Source organism: Microcebus murinus, chromosome 9 (assembly GCF_040939455.1).
Source record: "Microcebus murinus isolate Inina chromosome 9, M.murinus_Inina_mat1.0, whole genome shotgun sequence".
Taxonomy (NCBI): Eukaryota; Metazoa; Chordata; class Mammalia; order Primates; family Cheirogaleidae; genus Microcebus; species Microcebus murinus.
This window is the reverse complement of record NC_134112.1, coordinates 51,376,320-51,398,972: the sequence shown is the minus strand read 5'-3', so window position 1 is coordinate 51,398,972 and position 22,653 is coordinate 51,376,320. Positions and strand designations below refer to the sequence as shown.

Genomic DNA, 22,653 nt, shown 5'->3' with positions numbered 1-22,653 from the left:
ATGCATTTCTTTTGTATAAAGTTGAGAACAAAGTGCCTACCTGATTAAATGAACTCACTGAGGACAAAGACTACATCTATCTCATTCACCTCTGTACCTGGAGTGCCTGGAATATAAGTACACAGATTAATATTTGTTTTAATAAGTGAATAATGGCGAGGACAGAATTAGAACTAAATGGATGTGTCCAGTCCCATGCCTAGAACAAAGTTGTCTCTCAGTAAGTATTTCCTTTCTTCTCTTTTCCTCCTTTCCTTTTCTTCCAGCATTGCCAAAGATGCAAAGTTTCTTGCAGGTGGGCATCAAGCATTAAATATCTTTCAATAGGATTTAGTTCCTAGGCAAATTTTTGTAAAGTTTTCCTCATCTGGCTCTCTGGTCCTGATTTTGTGACTACTTTGTTGGTCTTCCATCCTTGAGGGGAGATGGAGAGGGTGGGCATGGAAAAGTGGGAAAGAATATTTTGATGAGCCAAATATGTCCTTACCACTAAGAAACAAAACTAAATATATAACTAGTAGAATGTCAGCCATATAGGAAATATATATATATATATATATATATATATATATATATATATAGCTGGATTTGAGAGGAGGGAGGAGTATTGTGAAATTAAGCAGATAGGCTGCTAGAATTCCAGAAATTTTTGTCAATACTGAACTTTGAAAAAAAAAAGTACACATTAGAGAATACCTTGGAGATCATTCAGCTCAACCTCTTTATTCTACAAATTGAAAAACTAAAGCTCAGAGACTTTCCAAGGCCACATAACTCATCAGAATCCAGGCATGGCCTTCCTCTCTCTATCTCACCTTTTAAAACAATGTGAATTCCTAGTCTGATGCATTTGCAATGCCAAAATGCAAGAAAGCTGATTTCACAGGGCTTATATATCACTTTACTCAAAAGGAATATTGGACAGAGATTCGGTGGTATTTTTAGTGATTCTTGGGTAAAACAGACCATTTGAAATAAGCTTCCTTGAATAGTATGGCTGGCAAACATCACAACTTTGGCTTGATAAAAAGTGGAAGAAGCCAAGGGCTTTAACTAGCATCAGACTCTAATGTTTGCTCTATACTTATTTTGCAGATCATGTGTAGCAAAGATGATTGACACCTTTCAGTGCAGACAGCATATTCAAAAAGGATTTGGGAGTCATAAACTTAGTCCTACTCCTGGCTCTAGTCCTGGATAACAGGTAACTTCATAATATAGACAAGGCCATTCCTTGTTCCAAGCACTCACAGGAGTTCGGAATAGACATTTTATAAGTTCCCCTCCACAAGTACATGTCCATGATCCCATTACACATTCAATTATCCTGAGAAAAATTTAAGCAGGGAACCCTTGAGCCATGCGGTGAAAAGTTAGCTGTCACATCAGCTTGACTAAATTTCAGTATACTCAAAGAAAACAATGTTTTATCCATAAAATGTGCTCTTTATTAAAGTTCCTAAGCCCTCACTGACATGTATCAAAACAGAAATGATAATACACTTGCTAATATCTTAGGGGTAAAAAGGGATTTCAAAGCCATTATTTTAGAATACAATTGACAGGGGATTTATTTTTTACATTTTAAGCCATATTTTCCACAAGCCCATTTTATTTTATAAAAAGGCTATTACATGGGCAATGGTGATATTTAATATCTTTAATCGTCTACATAAATCAAAGCTTTTTGCTTTCTTTATAGGTTTGCTATGCTCTCTGAGCTTCCACTCATTTGTTTACCTCATGAGGTATCCAAGTGTTTTAGCCTAAACCACATTCATCAGAGTCCAGGTATAATCTTCACCAGAAGTGCACAAACAGATAAATAAAGACCTCTGGAAGATTCTATTGGAATACCTTGGTACCATCAGCTCTGGTTGCCAATTCAATTCTACCCCTTTCCTTCTTCTGCACCCTACACTAGTAAACATCCTAAATGGTTAAGATCTAAAACACCAACAGAGTAAGTTTAACTATAATCAACTGTCTTTATTAATGATTTCCTCAAGAACACATCACAGTTCAATAAACATGGAGTTGTTCAACGTGGCTGTTCTAAAAGCAGCTAATAGCAGGATGTAATTTGAAGCAGCTTCGGCTCACTTACAGAACCCTTGCTCTATTAATTGTGATTTCACACCCCACTAACCAGCACAGCCTGGAGCTAACGTTTGTGCAGGGAACAGTTAGTGTTCTGTAGTTGGGTTCTCTCCACTGTTGTTTTTCCTGTCTCCCTGTGGTTAACTTCTCCTTTTTCAACAGCTCAGTAGGCTGAAGTCATTGCCTTCCGCAGGGAAACAGTCTTTTACTTTCTCCCTCACCTAGCAGGAGATAGCCTGTGGATATACCTATTATTTTGCTTTTTGCTTTTGTTTTAACCTTTCACTTCTCTGCCATTGTTCTCAGAGCAGCAGCATGTGGCAGATATACACTTTATGTTTCCTACAGCTGACTGCCATCAATCCTGTGATTAAACAATAGAATACCTCTTTTTCTGCCTCAGCTCATCCACACCAGTACTCTGGACTCTTTATCTAACTGTACCCTTGGGAAGAGATAATATTGTCTAATGGAAGGAAAATGTCTGCAGGAATTCCAAACCATTTGGAGGAAAGTAACAGGTCTCTGGCTACAAGAAGAACATACATTGGAAGAAGCAAGCGCAGTGTGTTATATCCACAGCTGTTCCCAAATATGCACCGCATGCAGACTAGATCTCATCCAGGGCAAGAGCTTTTAAATAAGTTTTAAGCAAGACTCTAAAATAGAAATACTGAATAATCCCCTTTCCCAGGGACTCGGATTCTTCATATGAAAATTGAGAGGACCAAGGGTCAGCCTGGATGATTTCTGAGGCTTTCTTACTAAAACATTTCATAATCTATAAAGACTCAGATTTTAAAAACAAGAACACAAATTTAGCTATGGTGCAGGGGAGAGTGTCTGTTTGAATAAAGGAGCAGTGGAACTAGTACCTTAAGAGGTATACTGTGAAATATTTTGTAGAATTAGGTTGCCATCCTATTGTTCTCTGATTGTCATAAAATTAACTCAAAAGCCCCCATAGAATACTTATCTTCTTTTGGCTCACGTATATCGAAGATAGTGTCATTGTTCTTAATATCCCATATGTCAGGCCTCCACAGCTAATAATAATGCATTCCAGAAGAGTGATCAAGGGTAAATGTTTAAGAATTTTTTAGATAGACACACAAAGATCATTCAAAACACACTCAGAAGCTAACATTCTAGCAAGAGATTAAAGTCCAGGCAACATCAGTAACATTTAAGGAAACCCTTGTGCTCATTCTTTGTGCAGTTGAAAATAAAATATAAAGTGACATTTCACATCCAAAAAAATCAAGGCAAATTTTCTAATTCTTGTACTGCTACAGTTTTTCTACCTGATAAAGAAATAGTTTTTTAAACAAAATCCACTCTCCCCTTGGTCTTTAGCTTTCTTCTGGGTGTCATGTGAAATATCGTCCTTCCGATGGCATCTTGTGTGCCCCACCATGGGTCCTATCAAGTGGCAGCCCTCCCATGGCGAAAGGGGTGACTGGGAGGCTATGAGGGGGATGCTTGGATAGTTCAGCATCCACGCCACTGAGACGATTTTGCCTACAACTTCACAGGAATTGCAGTTCAGGGCTTTCAAAATTCCCCAAGGTTATTACCCCATATCTATGCTAAACAGCAAGGTGTAAATATCTTGTGCTAAGCCACAAGTAAAAGAAACATCTGGACAGTGGATGGAGTTGGCTCCAGAAACGGTCTTGATGAGAAGGCTAATGGGTGCCAGATGTGGAAACAAATTCATGTTCAGAGGTCCCCTCTTGAGGCAGGATCATTTTCAAGTGTCATGACCTAGAAGAACAGCTCTCCTAAAACTAAACTGGAACATGTATAGACCTCAGACAAAATAGTTTTGAGGCAATAATGTTGTAGGAATTTAATTGAAGCTAATACAAATATGCTCAAGGAAAGAAAAGCACCAGAAAGACAAATAAGCCACTGAAGATGCCTAATATGTCACATCATAACTGCCTTTCAGAGTACTCTGGGATGTTAGGACAAAATTCTCAATGAAAGGGAGTCATAAACGGATTTATTCCCAGTCAATGAACTGGGAATTGGACAAATTTGTTCCACTACTTAGTGACTGAGGAGTCCTGAGCAAGAAGTACTTAAGTTTTTCCCTGAACTAGTTTTACTCATCTATTTACAACAGAAATCTTGGGAAGAGTAAATGAGCATATGTAAAGCAACTTGCATATGAGTTTTAAAAAATGTTAGTTACTTTTCCAATTCAGGAATGAAGGAGTTTAGTGAAAAATAAAGCTGAGATTTATTACAAAGTGAGAAACAAAAGGAGAAAACACTCATTCATTTACTTAGTCAACAAATATTTATTGCACTCCAGCTATATGCCTGGCAGCGCACTATCCATGACAAGGAAAGATCGCACTAACCTACACAGATCTGCTGCAACTCATGAGGTTAGCTATGACACCTGGCTTGTGCAAAGCACACCAGGTAACTTGTACCACAGTTTACTTTATGACCAATAGCATGTTTGTGTAAGACAGACTATGACCTAACGTGTAACATAAGTTTTCTCTAGAATAATGCAAATTGGACAAATCAAATCAAGTATGCTTTACTAGTTCAAAGAGCTAACCAACTGAATTAATTTGTCCAGACTTGGAATAATATGCTGAGGTAGAAATGAAACGGAAAAAAAAAAAAAAAAACACAAGGAGTTAGTGTGTTTCCTTGGAGCTAAAGAAAATGGTCCATAAAAGAGAAAAGAAGTGAATGGATGAAGTGATTGAAACCGGTGCTGCTAAGACTAAATTTAGAGTGACAAGAGATATTTGAATCTGTTCCAAGCGACCACAGGTAACACATACGAGTTTAGAGAACTATCTTGAGTAGACTGAAGTAGAGAGAAAAAAAATGTGTGAAATCCAAATAGAAGAAGGCCTTGGCAGTCAGAAACAAAGATCAATAAAAGATTGATGTTATCTAACAATAGCAACCCGAGAAAAGCCAAATTTGGGAGCTATTGTGAGTAAAACAGCAACCAGGACTTGGTGAAAGCTCAAGCACAGAGAAAAGATCATGTACCTGAAAGACTGAGAGGGGAAGGATAATTAAATCCAACATTTGATACATTATTGGTGAACATTTTAAATATGAGAGTCCACTGTAACCAGAAATGCAGAGCATAAGGAAAATAATAGAAGCAGATGTCTGGGAAACATTCTTAGGACATTTCTCTCTATTGACATTTTGATCTCGGGCCAGTGAGTTGATCTCTGCTGGCATCAGTTTCCCAGTTGTTTGAAAGGGCATCGGACATCACAGTGGGCAAGATAGTTACACTCAAAGGTTAACTGCTTCTGGAGGAAGTAATGATAATCCTAAGCCCTTAGAACTCTGCCAGGGCAGTTTGGGTATCTGGCTAGAAATGATAATCTAGCCCAACCTAAAAGTTAGAAGCAACCGATTATGGCATTGAGGGGCAAAGCCTTTGTCCTCCTCAGATTTGACACACTGCAGTACACTGCCAAAATCAATTTGAGTTATGTTTTATATTTAGCTTTTGATGTTTATCAGAGTCCCAAGAAACCACATGTTTATTGTATTTAGCAGGGATGCTGTACTACCCATTCTTGTATCCTTAGAACCTTCCACAGGGCCTGGCACATAACAGGCACAATAAGCAATTTGGTTTAAATTATTGAAGGGAATTTTTTAAACATTGGTACATCATTAAGCCAAAGAATAATTTCATTCACTTTTCAGAACTCAAACTGTGCAAGCAATAGTTGCCCAACTTCAGAATGGGCCTGAAGCTCGGCCCTTCCAAGTAGAACTCACTCTTCCCTTTCATTCCCATCTAGCCTACACTACACAGCTGCAGGAACCAAATGTCAGGCTGTGTGTGACTGATGTATTTGTCATTTATACCCAGATTCCTGGTTTCTGCTTAAATACAGGCAGGAAAGCAGCTGGCCTGCTATTCTAGTAAGAGTGGACTTCTGCATGGCCATCATTCACTCGCATGAAGTGAGACACCTCACTGTACACTAGGGCTTCCCACCAGGCATCAGGGGAGCCTCTCACCAGGGTTAGTGTTGTTAATAAGTCCGCAGCTGCAAGTTCATGTCAACACTCCTGTGGGCCAATTTGTCATCTACGACCATTTTTTGAAAATACACAGACACACTAACCATTCTTTTTTGTTTCAGCTGTGCTTTCTTATTTTAAATTTTCACTGAAGTGTAATATACAAACTGAAAAATGCATGCCTCATAAATTACGCAGCTTAGTGAATTTTCACAAACCGAACACCTTCCATAAAGCAAGAATCCAGATCAAGAAATTTACCAGCACTCAGGAAGTCTCCTCATGCTTCCTACCAGTCACAAACCCCCAACACCCCCAAGAGTAATACCCATCCTGACCTCCAACACCATAGATTACCTTGGCTTGGTTTAGGCCTCTATGTAAACAGATCCAGGCAACATGCACTCATTTGTGTCTATCTCTCCCTTTGCTACCTGGGGACATGGACCCTTGTGTAACACAAGAGTGCCATAATTTCAGGCTGACAACTAGGGAATAATACCAAAAAAGGAAAGCAAACCTTGAGGCTGTATTATATGATGGCTTTGTGTTATATTTGGTCTTTTTGAAGCATGGATAGAATCAGAACCAGTTTAAAAGTTCAAAGCTATACAAAAGACATGTTGGCCCTGCTAGTTAAAAATCTGTCTCAAGTTACAGCTATATGTTGGGAGTTTCCTGCATCTAGATGTGCACTAAGATAGTATGGATCAATTCTCCTTGAAACTCCTGCAGGAAGTAGATAAGAGGGCAGAAGGCAGCCCAGACTTGTTGGCACAGGCACAGTAGTTGCCATGGAATTTAAAGACTAATAATTGTTACAGAGGGCCCAAACCCTCTGTGGCTAAAGTCCCTAAAGCCATGGGATAATAAAAATTAAATCACAGACAATTTGGCTGCCAGAATTTTAGAAAATATTCTGTTCTTAGCATTAGGAGTCAGTTAATGTCCTAGTCCAGACCAACTCAGGACAAGAAGTGCCCAGCCCCCTCCCAACAAAACTCAATACAACAGTAAGGGATCAAGGGAGCAGGAATGAAAACATTTTCCAGGGAAACAGAACAAATTAAGGTGTGAACCTTGCATCTTTTCATTATTTCTGGTGTTGGTGGGTGACCCTTCTCCACCTTCTCCTGCCATTTTATTGTATTGAGCATCTATAAGCACTGAACAATCCAGAATTTACTGGATACCTTGAAGCTTAGGTCCCTCCTTGCACCATCCAGACAGCCTGGAATTCCCCAAGATCACATATCACCTACACATCAACAAGAAGAAAGGCCAGATGCTAGAAGATGATGATTATGTGGAGAGTCCAGAAAACCCTCCAATGTCACTGAAGCCATTGATAAATTATCTTTACTACCAATGATTTTAATAATAGCTAAGAGTTATTATTATTCCATTTAATTCCCAAAACAACCTGATGAGATAAGCACTATTATTGTCGTCTTCATTTTGCATACATGTACTGTGAGACACAGAGAGGTGGGCATATGACGAGGCCATGATATAGTAATAGATTCAACCATTTGACTACAGAGCCCACATTCCAAAATAGTGGCTTTCAAACTTTCTAGTTTTTCATTTTTTAACATGACCAAGAAATTATTTTACATTGTAATCCAGAACAAATACTCATATACACATATATGCATAACAAAAAATTTTGAGAGAGAGACCTGTGCCCAGTGACTCCCAGGCTTCTGTTGTCCCTTGCTGCCTGTCTGTAAGCAAAAAACCTGCTTCATGTAAAAAAAAATCTTAGAAAATAATATCTCCCCTTTCTACGTAAGTGCTTTATATTAGTGTGTTGATATTTTTATTACATTTGAAACTATTCTATTTCCTTTTAAAATAAACATTGCAATTTACTAATACAGATCATGACACATGAAAAGGTTGTGAAAATTTATTGTGCAGTTAGAAAAACTCTGGTCTAAGGTACTATGCCATATTGCTTTCAAGTCTTTTTCTATTTGATTCTCTAGGAGTGGATTTTAAAAGCACATTGTTAAATTTACCACCTATGGTGTGCTGGTAAATATTTGACAACTAGATATTAGGGACTTGTGGGGAGATGGATTTTTAGTGTTTGTTGATTTCTGTGATGTAAATACTCCCACCATGGACAATTTTAAGCTACTGACATGATGCCACTGAACACAGACTTGTGAAGAGATATGCATAATTGGCTCCTGAGAGCTCATATCAGTGGATGATGGCACACTAATGATTTTCCCCAAAATTTTTCAGCAAAACACAACTAAAAAATATATTTTAAGGTCACTTAAGTGACAGAACAGCTCTATTGTAGCAGTGATAACTTATCAATGGCATTTAATTACCTGTATGTTGAGGTCAGGATTATTCTAGTCTGAAATCTCACAGTTCCTGATATATTCAAATTGGCTTCTATTTGAGTATGGGGTTCATAAGTGCTATAACTTGAAGAACATTGGTTAGGCTCTGATACTTAATTATCCGCACATTTAGGTTTCTCTTCTTATTTTTGCAAACCAGTGTTTTGGTCCAGTGGAAAATTTGATCATCCCTAAGCAAGTGACAAATTAATTTGCATTAATGTTCTAAAAGCTGATGGCTTAATATATCAGATGACGTGTTTTGTGATAAATAAGAGAATAGAGAAGACTGAAATTCACATAAGAGCCTGAAGGAAGGGATGACTTTGGAGTAGTTGCATTTCTGGACAGACCTGTCAAAAATAGGGTAGCACAATGGGAGCCATCAGGAAGCCTGGGGCCATCTGAGATTCAAGTATCAGGCATCTGTGGAAGGGCATACTTAGATGGAAGAAAAGTTGTGGAATTAAATAAAATAATTTATGTAGTTTTAGCATGTAATAGGTGCTCAATAAGTTTTAGTATCTTTGATGGAAAAGGAATGGGGAAAGCAGAGATGCTATCTAGGAATTTTTTTAGTGATGAATGACATAAAGCAGATTTCAAACTGAATGATGAAAAAAAAAGGAAATTATTATCTCACGTAACTATGGAATTTTAGCTGGATTAAGCAGCATATATAATATTACCAGGTTTCACTATTGCCCTATCTCTTGGCTTTGCATTTCTCTATGTTTATTCTCAGGCAGGCTTTTGTCATGGTGGTAAGATGGTCACCAGCAGCTCTGGGCTTACATCCCTTCCACTAAGCCACTATAACAGAAAGAGGATGTTTTTCTCTAGTGGCAATGATTTGGTGACAGGCTCATCCCTAACCAATTGCTGTAGCCAGGGACACTTAACACCAGGTGCCACCTATCAAGCCAGGAATGAATTCACCTCACCTTAGGAACATATGTGTTTGTTCCCAAAGGAAAATTGTGATGTAGCTTCCAGAAAAAAGTGGGAAATGAATGCTAATAAGTCAAACTGTAAGGGAAAATATAGTTTTGTTTTAGCTGATGAGGATTTTGCTTAAAAGTGAAGCTTTCCCCAAATTTCTAACATCTTATTTCAGCAAGTCATTTCAGAGGGGATATTCAAAAGGTTTAACAACTAGCATCAAGTTATCAAAATGGGAATCAACTATAACCTTGGAGGTAGAAGCTAAAGACCCTACTATGCCAGAACTTAACACTTTAGTTGCTAGGTCAGGAGGAAATTCAGAGTGAGGGGTGGGAGAAGGGTATGTGGGGAAATGCCAGAGGAGGGACAACAATAGCCAGGACAGTGAAGGAATACTCAAGAGCTTGCTAAGATTGGCTATTCACCAAGTGGATGGAAGTATTTCAATATTTTAACTAGTACAGCTATATCGGTGTGTACCAGCTGGCTTTCAGCCTTAACTGAATCTATTAGCAACTATAAAATTAAAGAAAAATGTGCTATTGGATGCTACTTTCAGAAGCATGGCCTTTGAATTATGGGATCATACTTTTAGTAGAACTCCATAAGGGGTTTTTAGCTAAGGATGGAAGATAAATGCAAACATATATACACAGAAATAAAATCAAACTATAAAATGGAAAAAATCTTTGTGAAACTCATCTTTTCTTACTGTTTTTTTTATTTGTGACAAATACAGCTTTCTTGAATTTATCCTAACACTGCCTAATGGCTAGACTTACAGATATTCTTCTCTATTAATCCACATATTGGCAATTTCCATGCTCTTCATTTCTTCTTGTAGATTTCATTTTCCGTCAGGTGTTGCTTCCTCTTACTTTGGAATAATCCCTTTAGCATTTCTTATGGTGTAAGTCTACTGATAATGAAATCTGTTTCAGTTGCCTGAAAAATGTCTCTATATCACCTTCATTCTTGAAGTATAGTTTAACTGAAAAGAGAATTCTGTAGTGATTGACTGGTTTTTTCCCCCAGAACTTTAAAGATAAGATTCCATTGGATTATGGCTGTTATTTTTTCTGATAGTAAGTCAACCATCATTCATAGTGTTGTTCCCTGTGCATATATGCTGTTTTATTCTGTCTTCAAGGTCTTTCTTTTATCTTCAGTTTTTGATCAATTCGACTATGATTTGGCTACATATGGTTTTATTTGTATTTATCATCTTTAAGGTTTGCTGAGCTTCTTGGTTTTATAATCTGTGTTTATCACTAAATTTGGGGAATTTCAACCATTATTTCTTCAAGTATTTTTTTCTTCCTTTCTCTAGTCTCTTCTTCTAAGCTCTAATTATACATGTGTTAGGCTACTTCATATTGTCCAACCACCTTTGTTCAATTTCTTTTCAATCATTTTTCTCTCTAATTATAATGGATAATTGCTTTTTACCTATTTTTAAGTTTACTATTTTGCTATCTCTGATCTGTGCTCCCTATCAGGAAATTTTTATTTCATATATTGTAATTTTGAATTCTAGAAGTTTTGTATCTTTTTTTTGTTTGTTTTATTTCTCTGCTGAGATTCCTCATTCATTTTTTAAGTGTTTGAACATATTTATAATAGTCAATTTAGCAGTCCTTGCCTGCTAATTTCAAAATGTGAGTCACTTTGGGGCCTATTTCTAATGATGCTTTCTCTCTATACTCTGGGTGACATTTTTTCTGTTTTCTTATATGTCTAACAATTTTTATTGTATGCTGGTCATTGTGAAGCATACATTTGTAGCCACTCTCAATTATGTCATCTTCCCTTAAGAGTTTTGTCCCAGAAGTCAGATAAATAACTGGTGAATCATTTTAGATTTTTAGGCTTTGTTTTATTATTTATTATGGCAGGTCTAATTAGTACTTAGTCCTATGGCATATGCCTTATTCCAGAGCTCAGCCCTTACTAATAGAGTATAGTCTTTCCAGGGTTTTAATAGAAAGTGCAAAGTTATTATACCTAGTTTGGTTTCTCCAATCCAGCTGAGTGGGAACTCTAATATCTCTCAGATATATATTATCTCTGATATCAATGCTTATCTCTCAGGCAGGCAGGTATTCTCTGCTAGGCCTCACTCCGTCTTACCCTGTGTATGACCATCCAAACCCTTGCAGCACAAAGATCTTCTGCCCATAATCTCCACACAGCTGTCTGCCCCACAAATTGCAACCACCTTAGCAGCCTAGAACTCTAAACTCTGCCTCTTCATGTCAGGAGGACTGCCACTGTTCCATGGCAAGACACCATGCTCAAGAATGCTGGAGAATTATGGAGTAATCAAGAGATAGCCCTCATGTTTTTATTGCTCTCAAGGGATAACATTAAATATGAAATGTCTGATTTCAAATCAAAAGTGTCGTTTATTGTACTTTAAACAAGAAGCAATACAATTAATCAAAGTATGAGCCTAAACTATCAGCACAGTTTTGCCATCTTACCAGGAGCTTGTTTATGCCAGCAGCGAAGAAGCCTGGAGAGCGAGTGGCAATGAAATCACAAAAGCAGTTTCCACAGCTTGTTGAGAAATTGAGTATTTTTCCTTGCAAGTAATGGTCCAAAGCCTGGGAGAAGTGGTAGTCAGTTGGTACACGTCACCCACTGGTGAATAGGGTGGATGACAGTGACAGAGTTTCCTAGTCCAGCTTCTGTAGTTTGAACAGCATTGTTTGTGTGGCTTGTGGTAGAGTGTTGTCTTGCAAAAAGATTGGCCTCTCTCTATTGACCAATCTGGGCTGCTTAATCACAAGCATCCTCATCATTTCATCCAACTGGTTGCAGTAGACATCCACTGTAAATGATCGACAAGGTTTCATGAAGCTGTAGTGAATAATACTAATGCCGGAATACCAAACATATGCCATTAGCTTTCCCGGATGAATATTTGGTTTTAGACTGTGTTTCAGCACTTCATCTTTATTCAGCCATTGTGGCGAATGCTTGTGATTGTCAAAAGGAAATGATTTTCCATCATACATCAAAATACAGTGTAGAAATGCTTCACCTTTATGTTGTGAAAGCAAAGAAAGGCAACCTTAGAAAGAATTTCTTTTCCAAGGCTTGTTTAATTCATGTGGAACCCATCTATGCAGCTTCTTTACCTTGCCCATTTGTTTCAAATGGTCCAATATTATTGAAATAGTAATATCAAACCTTGCTGCTTATTCATGCATAGGTTGAGACAGATTCACTTCCACTACAGCTTTCAGCTCTTCATTATCCACCTTGGTCTCAGGTCGTTTACATGACTCATTTTCAAAATTAAAGTCACCAGAACAGAACTTCTCAAACCATTGACATACTGTGCGTTCATTAGCCACACCCTTCCCAAACACTTCGATGATATTTTGAGCTGTCTATACCGGATTGATTCTGAGACAGAACTCATATTTGAAAATAACATGAATTTTTGACTTATCCATGGTTTCACAAAAATTGCTCTAAAAAAAATTTAAAAGATAATCCCAAGCCACAAAGTGTGTTTGAAAGACTGAGGATGTACCTTCACAATAAAAATAAAACAAGAAGTGTCAAAGTGAAATGTCAGTGAACTGTCAAACTTAGTACTTAAGGAAATTGGACATTTCATACTTAATAACCTCATAGTTTGCTTCATATATTTTGTCCAGTTTTATAATTATTTTCAGCAGATGAAAAAGTTCAATACCCAGTTATTATGACATGGCCACAAACAGAAGCCACCTACAGATATTCTAAAGACTTCATTTAGCCAAGAGAGTGCTGTTCCAACCATTTTACCATTTATGTATTGAGGAATATTTAAGAGATGGGGGTGAAATTTTTGTGGAAACATGTATGACATCTATTCTCTCTTGTAAACTTGATTGTACAATAATGGCAAAATCTTCCTAAATCCTAATTCTATATTTGCTACTGACTACCACCATGAACATTTTGCTTTATTTTCTGTCTCTCAGTCTCTCTCTCACTTTCTCTACTTAGCAATAGATAATAGAATTCTCTCTCACCAGAAAGCAATAAGAGTTAATTCACTGTGCAGAACATTTTGAAATTATACAAGAAAAGAGACTGTATATGCTCAGAATATTATTAATAATAGCCACTTGAGGGATCATATTGCCAACAGGCAAAAACGTTCTCCGATAAATGGCATTCCTCCATTTCTGCCCCTTCACCATTTGGGTCAGGGCTATAGGGAAAGCTTTTAACAAACCCAGTTTCTATACTGTCTTTTTATGCTGACAAACTTCTAACTTCTATTAGACTTGGCAGCTTGTAAGAGTAAAAGGACAAAGGTGGACCGCAGTGAGTTTGGGGAGACTCCAATTCAGAGGTTGTAACAAGGTTTGTAACGAGGTTAGGAAGATTGAAGATGATAAAACAGCTGAAATGGCAAAACACACGGGCATTCACACACACACACACACACACACACACACACACACAGGAAAATACCATGCACTTTAGTGTTTTAAAAAAATAAAGATTTACTTTGAAGGGAAGTGAATAAATTTTTCATATATTGCATATTGAATAACCCAACCAACTTAATACTGTTGATTGGAAATAAATTCCCAGAAATTACCCTAAGGACCAAAGTTTAGCACAATTGTAAATTTATGTTTGCCTACCTCATATCAACACTTTCCTCTAAAGTGAGAAGATAAAGCAAACAGAAGATATGATTTTTATTTTTTAATTCGTTTTTGTTCCAAGGCCAAATAGTAAAGTGGGCCTTTCTCCTTTTGGCATCATCACCATACCTTATCTATGAATAAAACAGGTTGTAGGAAAAGATCTCATCAATTAATTCTCACTACTCAATCTAATATTTTGGTTATTTGAAACTTCATATAAATTATGGGATTTCAAACAGCCTTAAACGCAAGAAATTTGAAAGAAAGCAAAAGTCTTCTCCCTAATTTCAAATCTTATTGTACAGGCCTGGAATCTGCTATTCCTCCCTGTTCTTCATGTTTTCAAGGAACTTTACATGTCATTTGATGTGTTGCTTTTCCATTCCTTCTGATCTCTTTCTGATCAACAACCCATATTCTATTTCTAGTTTCTCCAAATGCTCTCAAGTTTTCTAGTTTTAGTTTATACTTTCTTTCCCCTAAAAATCAACCAATTTAACATCAAAAAGTCAGATTAGAGCTATTTGGGTCAAATTTCTCTAGTGCCAAAGTTGAGTCTTGGCCTCCTATAACATCATCTTGAAAATGACAGTTTTTATAGCAATGTTCATTCTATGAATGGAATTTCCAAATTATTTCTCCAAACTCCTGATTAATCCTTCAAAACTTACACACTACTTGGAATTTATCATTTAACCAACATTTGACAACTGTATGTGAGGCACTATGGAAAATATCACAATATCTACAGCATTGTCCTTGATATATAGTAGCTTACAATACAATGAAAGAAGGAAAAATAATTTTCAATTTTAAAAAACTATGCAAATAAAATATTAAACAAAATATGATCCTCATAATAAACATAGCACAAAGTGTCAGGGGATTTGGCAAATGGAAGGATACCTTACAGCTGAAGTAGTGTGGAAAGCGACGAGAGGAAGAAATTTTAAGCCAGATCTGCTAAAAATTAGTGAGTTTTAAATAATCGGCTATTCATAATAGTTTCTTAAAAACTTCTTGGGATAAAGATGCCTTTTTTCCTAGTAAGAGTAAAAGAATTAATAGTACAATCATGCAATGATATATTCTGCCATTAAAAATGCCAGTGTAACTACAGCCTCTGTTTACCCAATTGAAAAAGCCAGTCCAAGAGTAAGGGTCTTTTTTCCTATAATTCTACCAGCTGAAAAATAAGTCACAGTCAAATTGCTCATGCTAGAACTAACCCTGACTCTGCTCCAGATTGGTTGGGTGGGCAGGCTGTGAGCACTCTCAGAAGCCCTTTAGCAACTTAAGAGTTTATTTCTGGGAAAGAGTGAGCATAGTTTCTGACATTATATCTCTCAGATAGACCCCTTCCTTTTCCTGGAGACACTACTTATTCATTGAGTCAACGTGCATTTTTCATTTCTAACACCAAGTCCCGGGCAGAGTCAAGAGAGGAAGAAAAATACATATTAGCATATGCAGAATATAGAAATGTTTTGCACTCACATATTCCAGGGGTTATATTCACAGCAAACCTCTGAGATTCTATTAATGCACCGATTAATAAAACATTGGTGAGCAGGTTGCCTACAGAGAGGGCTACACATGCTTGTTTATGGTTGACACATCACTCATTATTCCTGAATGGAGAACTTTGACTGTAGAGCTGCAATTCTCCAGCTGCATATGAATGTGGCTGCAGTAGGGAGCCTCTTTATCTGGGGAATGTGCTGCTGACTGATTTCTAACAAAAAGAACCTGAACAGAGGTAGTTGATGCCCTTTCCCACAATTCGATAAGCTGTTACACAGAGATAAACAGTTGCATTGAATTAAGAATGTTTTTCTATACTTCAATGTTAAATTTTAATTTCTTCTCTCAGTTTCTTAGGGCTTCATTTTAAATAATGCTAAGTGTTTCTAAATTATGCATGATCCTACATCTTAATCATTATAAATTCTGCTTTAAAGGAAAGGTAAATAAGAAAATACTAAGACAGTGAATTTAAATATTGATCTAATTGATCTTCGATTTGTAAGTCTCTAAGACTACATTAAATGTTACTTAAAGATGCCCTGTCAGAGGGCTTAAAGGAAAAATATTTTACATTAAATTGTTATCAACCAACTTGTTTTATGGTCTGTATAATTTTTAAATTTATATACTATATGTAGTATGAACAGGTTGCTTTTTAAGCCAAGCACTTAGTAACAATTATCATATTAAAGGAAACCCATGGTATACTTACTTTCAAGATTTTCACAAATGTCGGAAATAGTTGGTAGAAACAGAGATACATATTTTTCCATCGCTCTATATAAAAATGTGTAAGCATTTAGAATGTCATTTGACAGCATGGGTAATGTTCATTTGTTTACAATTAAAGTACATATCCTAGGTATCTAGGTCACCTAGATACACACATAGTATCATAGATACACACATAGTATCATAGATACACACCTAGGTATCTAGGTCAGCCCAGCACATACATAGTAGATGTTCAATAAATATTTCATAGGTGAATGCATCTCTGAAGCTTTGAGAAAGGATAATATGTATGTTCTCTCGCCCAAAAACTTAAGAAGTAAATGTAGGTCAGCTCAGGTCTACATCTCTCCCAGCTTCCTAGGGACCTACCTCAGTTGCAATTTTCAAATACAAAGGCAGCATTTTCTCTTGCATAATACAAAACATAATACAAAGTAATGTGAACTAAAATAAAATCTTAAGCCCCCCAGCTGACTATATGGACCCCCCTTGGCCAAGGGGACACCAGAAAAACCTTAAAGCTGAGTTGTTGGCCATGAGGAGAAGTGAGGTTAGAAATGCCTCACTATCCCCTCTCCCTTTTGGAGTTACTCTCTGAAACAGTAAGATACTAAATCACTAACAGGACCTAAGGTCATACAAGACAAAGCTCAAACCATACCTGCAGGCCATCAATTTACTTAACAGATCACTTGAGCTTTGAGGTAAAGGTCCTAAATGTCTGGTGACTTGTCTCCGATTAACAGACTTCCTTATCTTAAAACATTCTTAGCCTTTAGACAAAGCTTCATTTCTTTAGCCAATAACAAATCAAAGAATCTTTAAACCCACCTAAAACCTATAAACTTTCCCACTTTGAGATATTCTACCTTGTCAGGCCAAACCAATGTATGCCTTCCATGTTTTGATTTACGATTTTACATGTATTTCCTGTCTCCATGAATGAATAAAACCAAACTGTAACCCGGTTGCCTGGAGCACATTTTCTCAGGACCTCTTGAGACCATGTGCTCTAGGTCACCCAGATTCAGCTGAGAATAAACCTTTTTAAATTATTTTACAGGGTTTGGTTGGTTTTTTTTATTTTTTCCTCATCAGCAGTAATTACTATATTTCTACCTGCTGGCAGTCCTATCATCAAAGAATGTAATATGGGAAGAGCATCTGAAGCGATCATGCAGGTAATGAAATAAAAACAACCTATTTCTCTTCTTTAATTCCCATTCCACATGCCACAAATAAAATAGCAAACAGTCATTTACAAACATAGTTGTCACGGATGTCTATATTTCTTCAAGAAACCTTTAGTCCCATGCTAACCATCTTCTGTACTGCAGACCCTATGCCAGGCCCTAGATACACAACGATAAATACAACACATCCCCCACCTGTGAAACAGGTAGACAGATAAGGACTATCACTTTTGGTGTGACATGATGTTTCATTGAAGTCTTCTTTGGCTAAGACCACTTTCCCAATAGAGAATTAAACTTTCCATAGACTATACGGTCATCTTTACTCTTTGAGTAGTCAAACTTTGTTCACATTTAAAAGATGTCTATATTTTTTATGAAGATACATAGAAAGTCTGGATCGATGGCCTTCTTTTGATTATATATTCTCTTTTATAAGCACATAAAACAATTACTTTATAGAGCAATTTCTGCATCTTTATCATTAGCAATAATGATCACAGTGTCTTTTGCCGTCCATGGCAGTTTTGCTTCAAAGGGAATTGCACACAAAGATCAAAGAGACCAGAAATTGATAAATGAAACAAAAAAAAATTCTACTAAAGTATCAACTTTTAAAAAAACTATTATTATTAGACTTTCTGATGACCTGTGGCAGATCTCCCAGAGAGGTCCCAGGTTACCATTGAGCATTCCAATGACTGCTGCCATCATTGCTGAGATTCACACATAAATAAATAAACAAAACATAACCCAGCTGACTGTGAGTTTCAAGCAAACAACCCATCACTTGCTCCATGTGAAAAGAACAGAGAGCAAGTGGAGAGCTGGATTTTAAAGGGCACTGCTAACACAAGAAGGAAGAAGTGTCAAAAATGTTGAGGTAAACACTGGACTAGCTCCTGTCTCGATTTTTTTGTAGATTTTTTTTTCCTGGTACTTTAAAAATCCTAAATGCTGTGCCATTTCATCTATTACCATTAAGCATGCAAAAAAAATATAAATTATGATAGCAATAGAAAATAATTCTTGAACAAACTACAGCACGACTACAAAACAGGAAATAAACAATTTGGAGGAGGGACATAGGAAAGAACACTTGGGCTTTTCTGGTAGAGACTGTTGAATCTTAAATGGTAAGTGGATGTTTGCCAAAGAAATGAGCCTAGAAGGGCATTACTGGCAAAGGGAACAGCGTGTGCAGGAGCAAGGGTCATCAACATCCTGATCACCTACTGACTGCACATGGTTTAAAATGTCTGGAACTTAAGGTTCAAAAGCGGAGGGGCCCGAAGCTGATGAGCACAGTGAGCAGTGGGACTTGAGAGCTCCTGAGGGGCAAGATCCTGGAGCACTGAGAATAGATTTATAACAAGTCAATTCTAAAACTTGCAGGGAAAGGAAAATCAGTATAGATTGGCAGGAGGTGGGCCACTGTGGAAAGTAAGAAAGATTGTGCATCTGAGTGTCTCCTCCAATGGGATATGATTCAAATTGTTGACGTTTGCTGATGTATCTGAGTGCACACAGGTGGTATGAGTTTCAGGCATCCTGAATGAGTCAGGAAGCAGCTCAGAGAGCCTCTCCTTCATGAAACCCTATCAACACACAATCCTGCATAAGGAGGAAAGTAGACAGGCACACTCAACCACATACACAAGGACAACAAGGACATGTGGCTGTACACTGTGGGAAGAATGCTCCCCGGGTCCCATGCTGTTGCATCTCTCACCTGCCTCTGAAAATAATAAATATATCTCATCTGTTGGGTAGGGAGGTGAGCCAGCATAGTGACTGTGCACATCAAGGGTTTACTCTGGCGCTAGGGATCTAGGTGTCAGAGAATACAACAGTAGGTCCATGGGTTCGTATGTATGAGCCACTGAACTGCCCCATACCAGAGTTTTGGAAAGTTCCTTGGGAAGATCCTAGTTTACTGTCAAAACCATTATCCTCACAGCAGGTCTTTGCCTGATTCTCAATGGATGTGTATGTTCTAGTCTCTGATATAAAAAGAAGCTTGATTTATGGAACCGTCTGAAGCTGCAATCTACCATGCACACCCCAGAACTAGCACTCTTTACACTCCTTGAGAAGTGAGGGCCACATCAGGAGTTTCCTAACAGTGGCTAGAGAAGGCAGCAACCAGCAATCGCACTTTCCTCATCATTTATAGTTGTACAGGTTATATAATAATGAATTTAAAAATTTTGAACTTGAGAAAGAGTATCTTTTCTGAATTCACAAAAAGGTATTTAGGAGGCTGGCAGCAGCTCTATAGGAACTTACTGCTGTGGTCCTGCTACAGATTACAAGAGTCTAGTACAGTGGGGATAGAAAAGAGGCAGCAGTCTTGACATGTTAAACAGGCAGACTTTACAGGGTTACTTGCTAATAAGAAGATTATAGCAGGGCATGAAATGGAGAGGACTCTAGAATGCAGATTTCTGGGTTGACAGCCTAGGAACAGAGAAGATCTATTCATAGAGATAAAGAGAGAATTTATGACATGCAGACCTTGAGGGGTATGAGAGATGTGTTGGTAAAGCTATTTAACAGAAGTTGACCTAGAAGTCTGGAGCTCATGTAAGTGGTAACTGAAACTATGAAAATAGATGAGTTAGCCCAGGAATGGGGGTGGGTAGAAGGATGAGGGAGGACAAGTGCTAAACAATAGAATTTAAGATGTTGTCAAAAGTGAAGAATGAGCACAGAAATCTGGGGAGTTGTAACAGGAAAAGAATAGCCAAGATTTTGATTAAGGTCAAGTAAAATGAGGATTACAGTGGGTTTATTCAATTTGGAACCTAGTATATCAGTAGTAGCTTTTTACAGAGACATTGTGTTAGAGCAGGGGAGGCAGAATCTTAACTTCAGTAGGCTGAGAGCTTCTAAGATGAGAAGAAGAGGGGCAATGCCACAAGCAATTGTTTTAGAGCGCTCATCTATGAAGGGAAGGACAGGGACGTGACGGTAGAAATGCAGAAATGGTTACAGAGTTCATTGCATTTTGTTTTGTTTCCAAACAAAAAGGGAAAGAGCCCATAAAAAGGGTAAGTTTACAGATACAGCTGAAAGAGAGGGCATTCAGACTCATATCCAAGTTGCTGCCTTACCAAACACAAAGTAGATGACTCAGCAGAGAGAATACTGGACTCGGCATTAGAAAAACTAGACTCTGACCCCTACATCCATTCGAAGTACACTTTGGTCACTTTACCACTTAGGTCCTTGGTGCCCATTCTTCACTAAGAGCTACATCGTAGTTGTCAGGACTGAGTGAGAATACCTGTGGGAGAGTACCCGGTGCAGTGGTGAAGTGTGTGTTTAGTGAATGGTTTTGTGAGTCATTATCCCATCAAAGGTCTGGTTGGGGATGGACCATCAATGTAATCTCTGTTGCTTTCTTTGTCATTTTTATTCATATAATTTTTGTTTCTTTAGGAATTTGGTGACAAGCTCTGTTAGTCTGTTCCTCCCTTATTTGAAGGGCAGGCCAAAGATCCAGTTTGGAAATGAGAGAGGAGGACTAGCGGCAACATTAGCTCTACCATTGATATCTCCCAGAAGTGCAGAAACAGGACTCATGAAGATGTTGACAAGACTCCAAGTTCTTACCCTAGCTTTATTTTCAAAGGGATTTTTACTCTCTTTAGGGGACCATAACTTTCTAAGGAGGGAGATTAAAATAGAAGGTGACCTTGTTTTAGGGGGCCTATTTCCTATTAATGAAAAAGGCACTGGAACTGAAGAATGTGGGCGAATCAATGAAGACCGTGGGATCCAACGCCTGGAAGCCATGTTGTTTGCTATTGATGAAATCAACAAAGACAATTACTTGCTGCCAGGAGTGAAGCTGGGTGTTCACATTTTGGATACATGTTCAAGGGATACCTATGCATTAGAGCAATCACTGGAGTTTGTCAGAGCATCTTTGACTAAAGTGGATGAAGCTGAGTATATGTGTCCTGATGGATCCTATGCCATTCAAGAAAACATGCCACTGCTCATTGCAGGGGTCATTGGCGGCTCTTACAGCAGCGTCTCCATACAGGTAAGATTGGCCAGCGCTGTTGGTGATAGGCTGTGTCTCTTCGCTCTTATGTCTTGTGGGAACAAAAGGAGAATATCCTACTGACTTCATCAATGGATGATATTGAACAAGGTAATTATTATTGGTATTGGATAATATAGGTTTGCAGACAGAACATTTTTCTACCAATCAAAATTGTTTACAAGTATATCAAGTAGCTATCACAGCATAATAAACTTCCTCACAATTTGGTGGCTTAAACCATTTATTAGCATACAAATCTGAGGATCAGCTGGTGTAAACTGATGGAGGCTGGCTTTAGCTGGAGGTGACTATGCTCCAGGTTGTCTCTTATCCTCCTATTCCCAGCCACATTCTTCTCCGAGTGATGGAGAGGTGCAAGAGAATGGAAACTCAACTGCACAAGCCCCTTTCAAGTTTCTGCTTGCTTCACATCTGCTAACATCCCATTAGCCAAAGCAACTCACAGGGTTCAGCCCCAAGTCAAGGAGCAAGTAATTATGCCCTGCCCACAGTACAAGTGTTGAAAGTCACACAACAAAGTGTCAATGTAAGATGAAGTAATGCTTAGAAGTCATTGATGCAATCAAACACAAGAAGGTATAATATCACAGAGCTATATTTTTTTTTCAAAATAAAGCATCATTTTGTTCAGAGATAAAATATAAACAATTTCTCAGGATATGAACCTAAAAATGTATGCAGAGAAGCCAGATTACTACCAAAAAAAGCAAGAAAATCACTTTAACACACAACTTAAACTAGAAAAAAACACTGATAATTGGCTCTCATAATTTTGCTGGGGAAAGAAGAAATATTATTCAAACTCTTGTGATGCTCACTTACAGGGTTAGTGAATTTTAGAGAAATAAAAGAGCTGAGAAATCATCTATCTCAAGCTTCTCATTTTCCAATCCCCAGAAAACCAGAAAGATTGGTTTCATGAAAACACCCACTGATGAATAGCACAAAAACTAGAACTCAGATCTTTTGTACTTTTGTGCTTTTTTTAACTACCTCATATGCTTTCTATATGTTAC

The 22,653-nt window shown here is 37.7% G+C and overlaps 1 protein-coding gene across 1 annotated transcript in view; it reads left to right on the top strand.

The window, feature by feature from the left end:
* Positions 1 to 22,653, top strand: part of GRM3 (glutamate metabotropic receptor 3) — a 219,878-nt gene that overhangs the window by 108,474 nt on the left and 88,751 nt on the right. The window contains exon 2 of the mRNA XM_012779525.3: positions 21,004 to 21,613. Coding sequence (XP_012634979.1) covers positions 21,146 to 21,613 — 468 coding nt within the window. The 5' untranslated portion in view covers positions 21,004 to 21,145. The remainder of the gene's footprint in view (positions 1 to 21,003; positions 21,614 to 22,653) is intronic.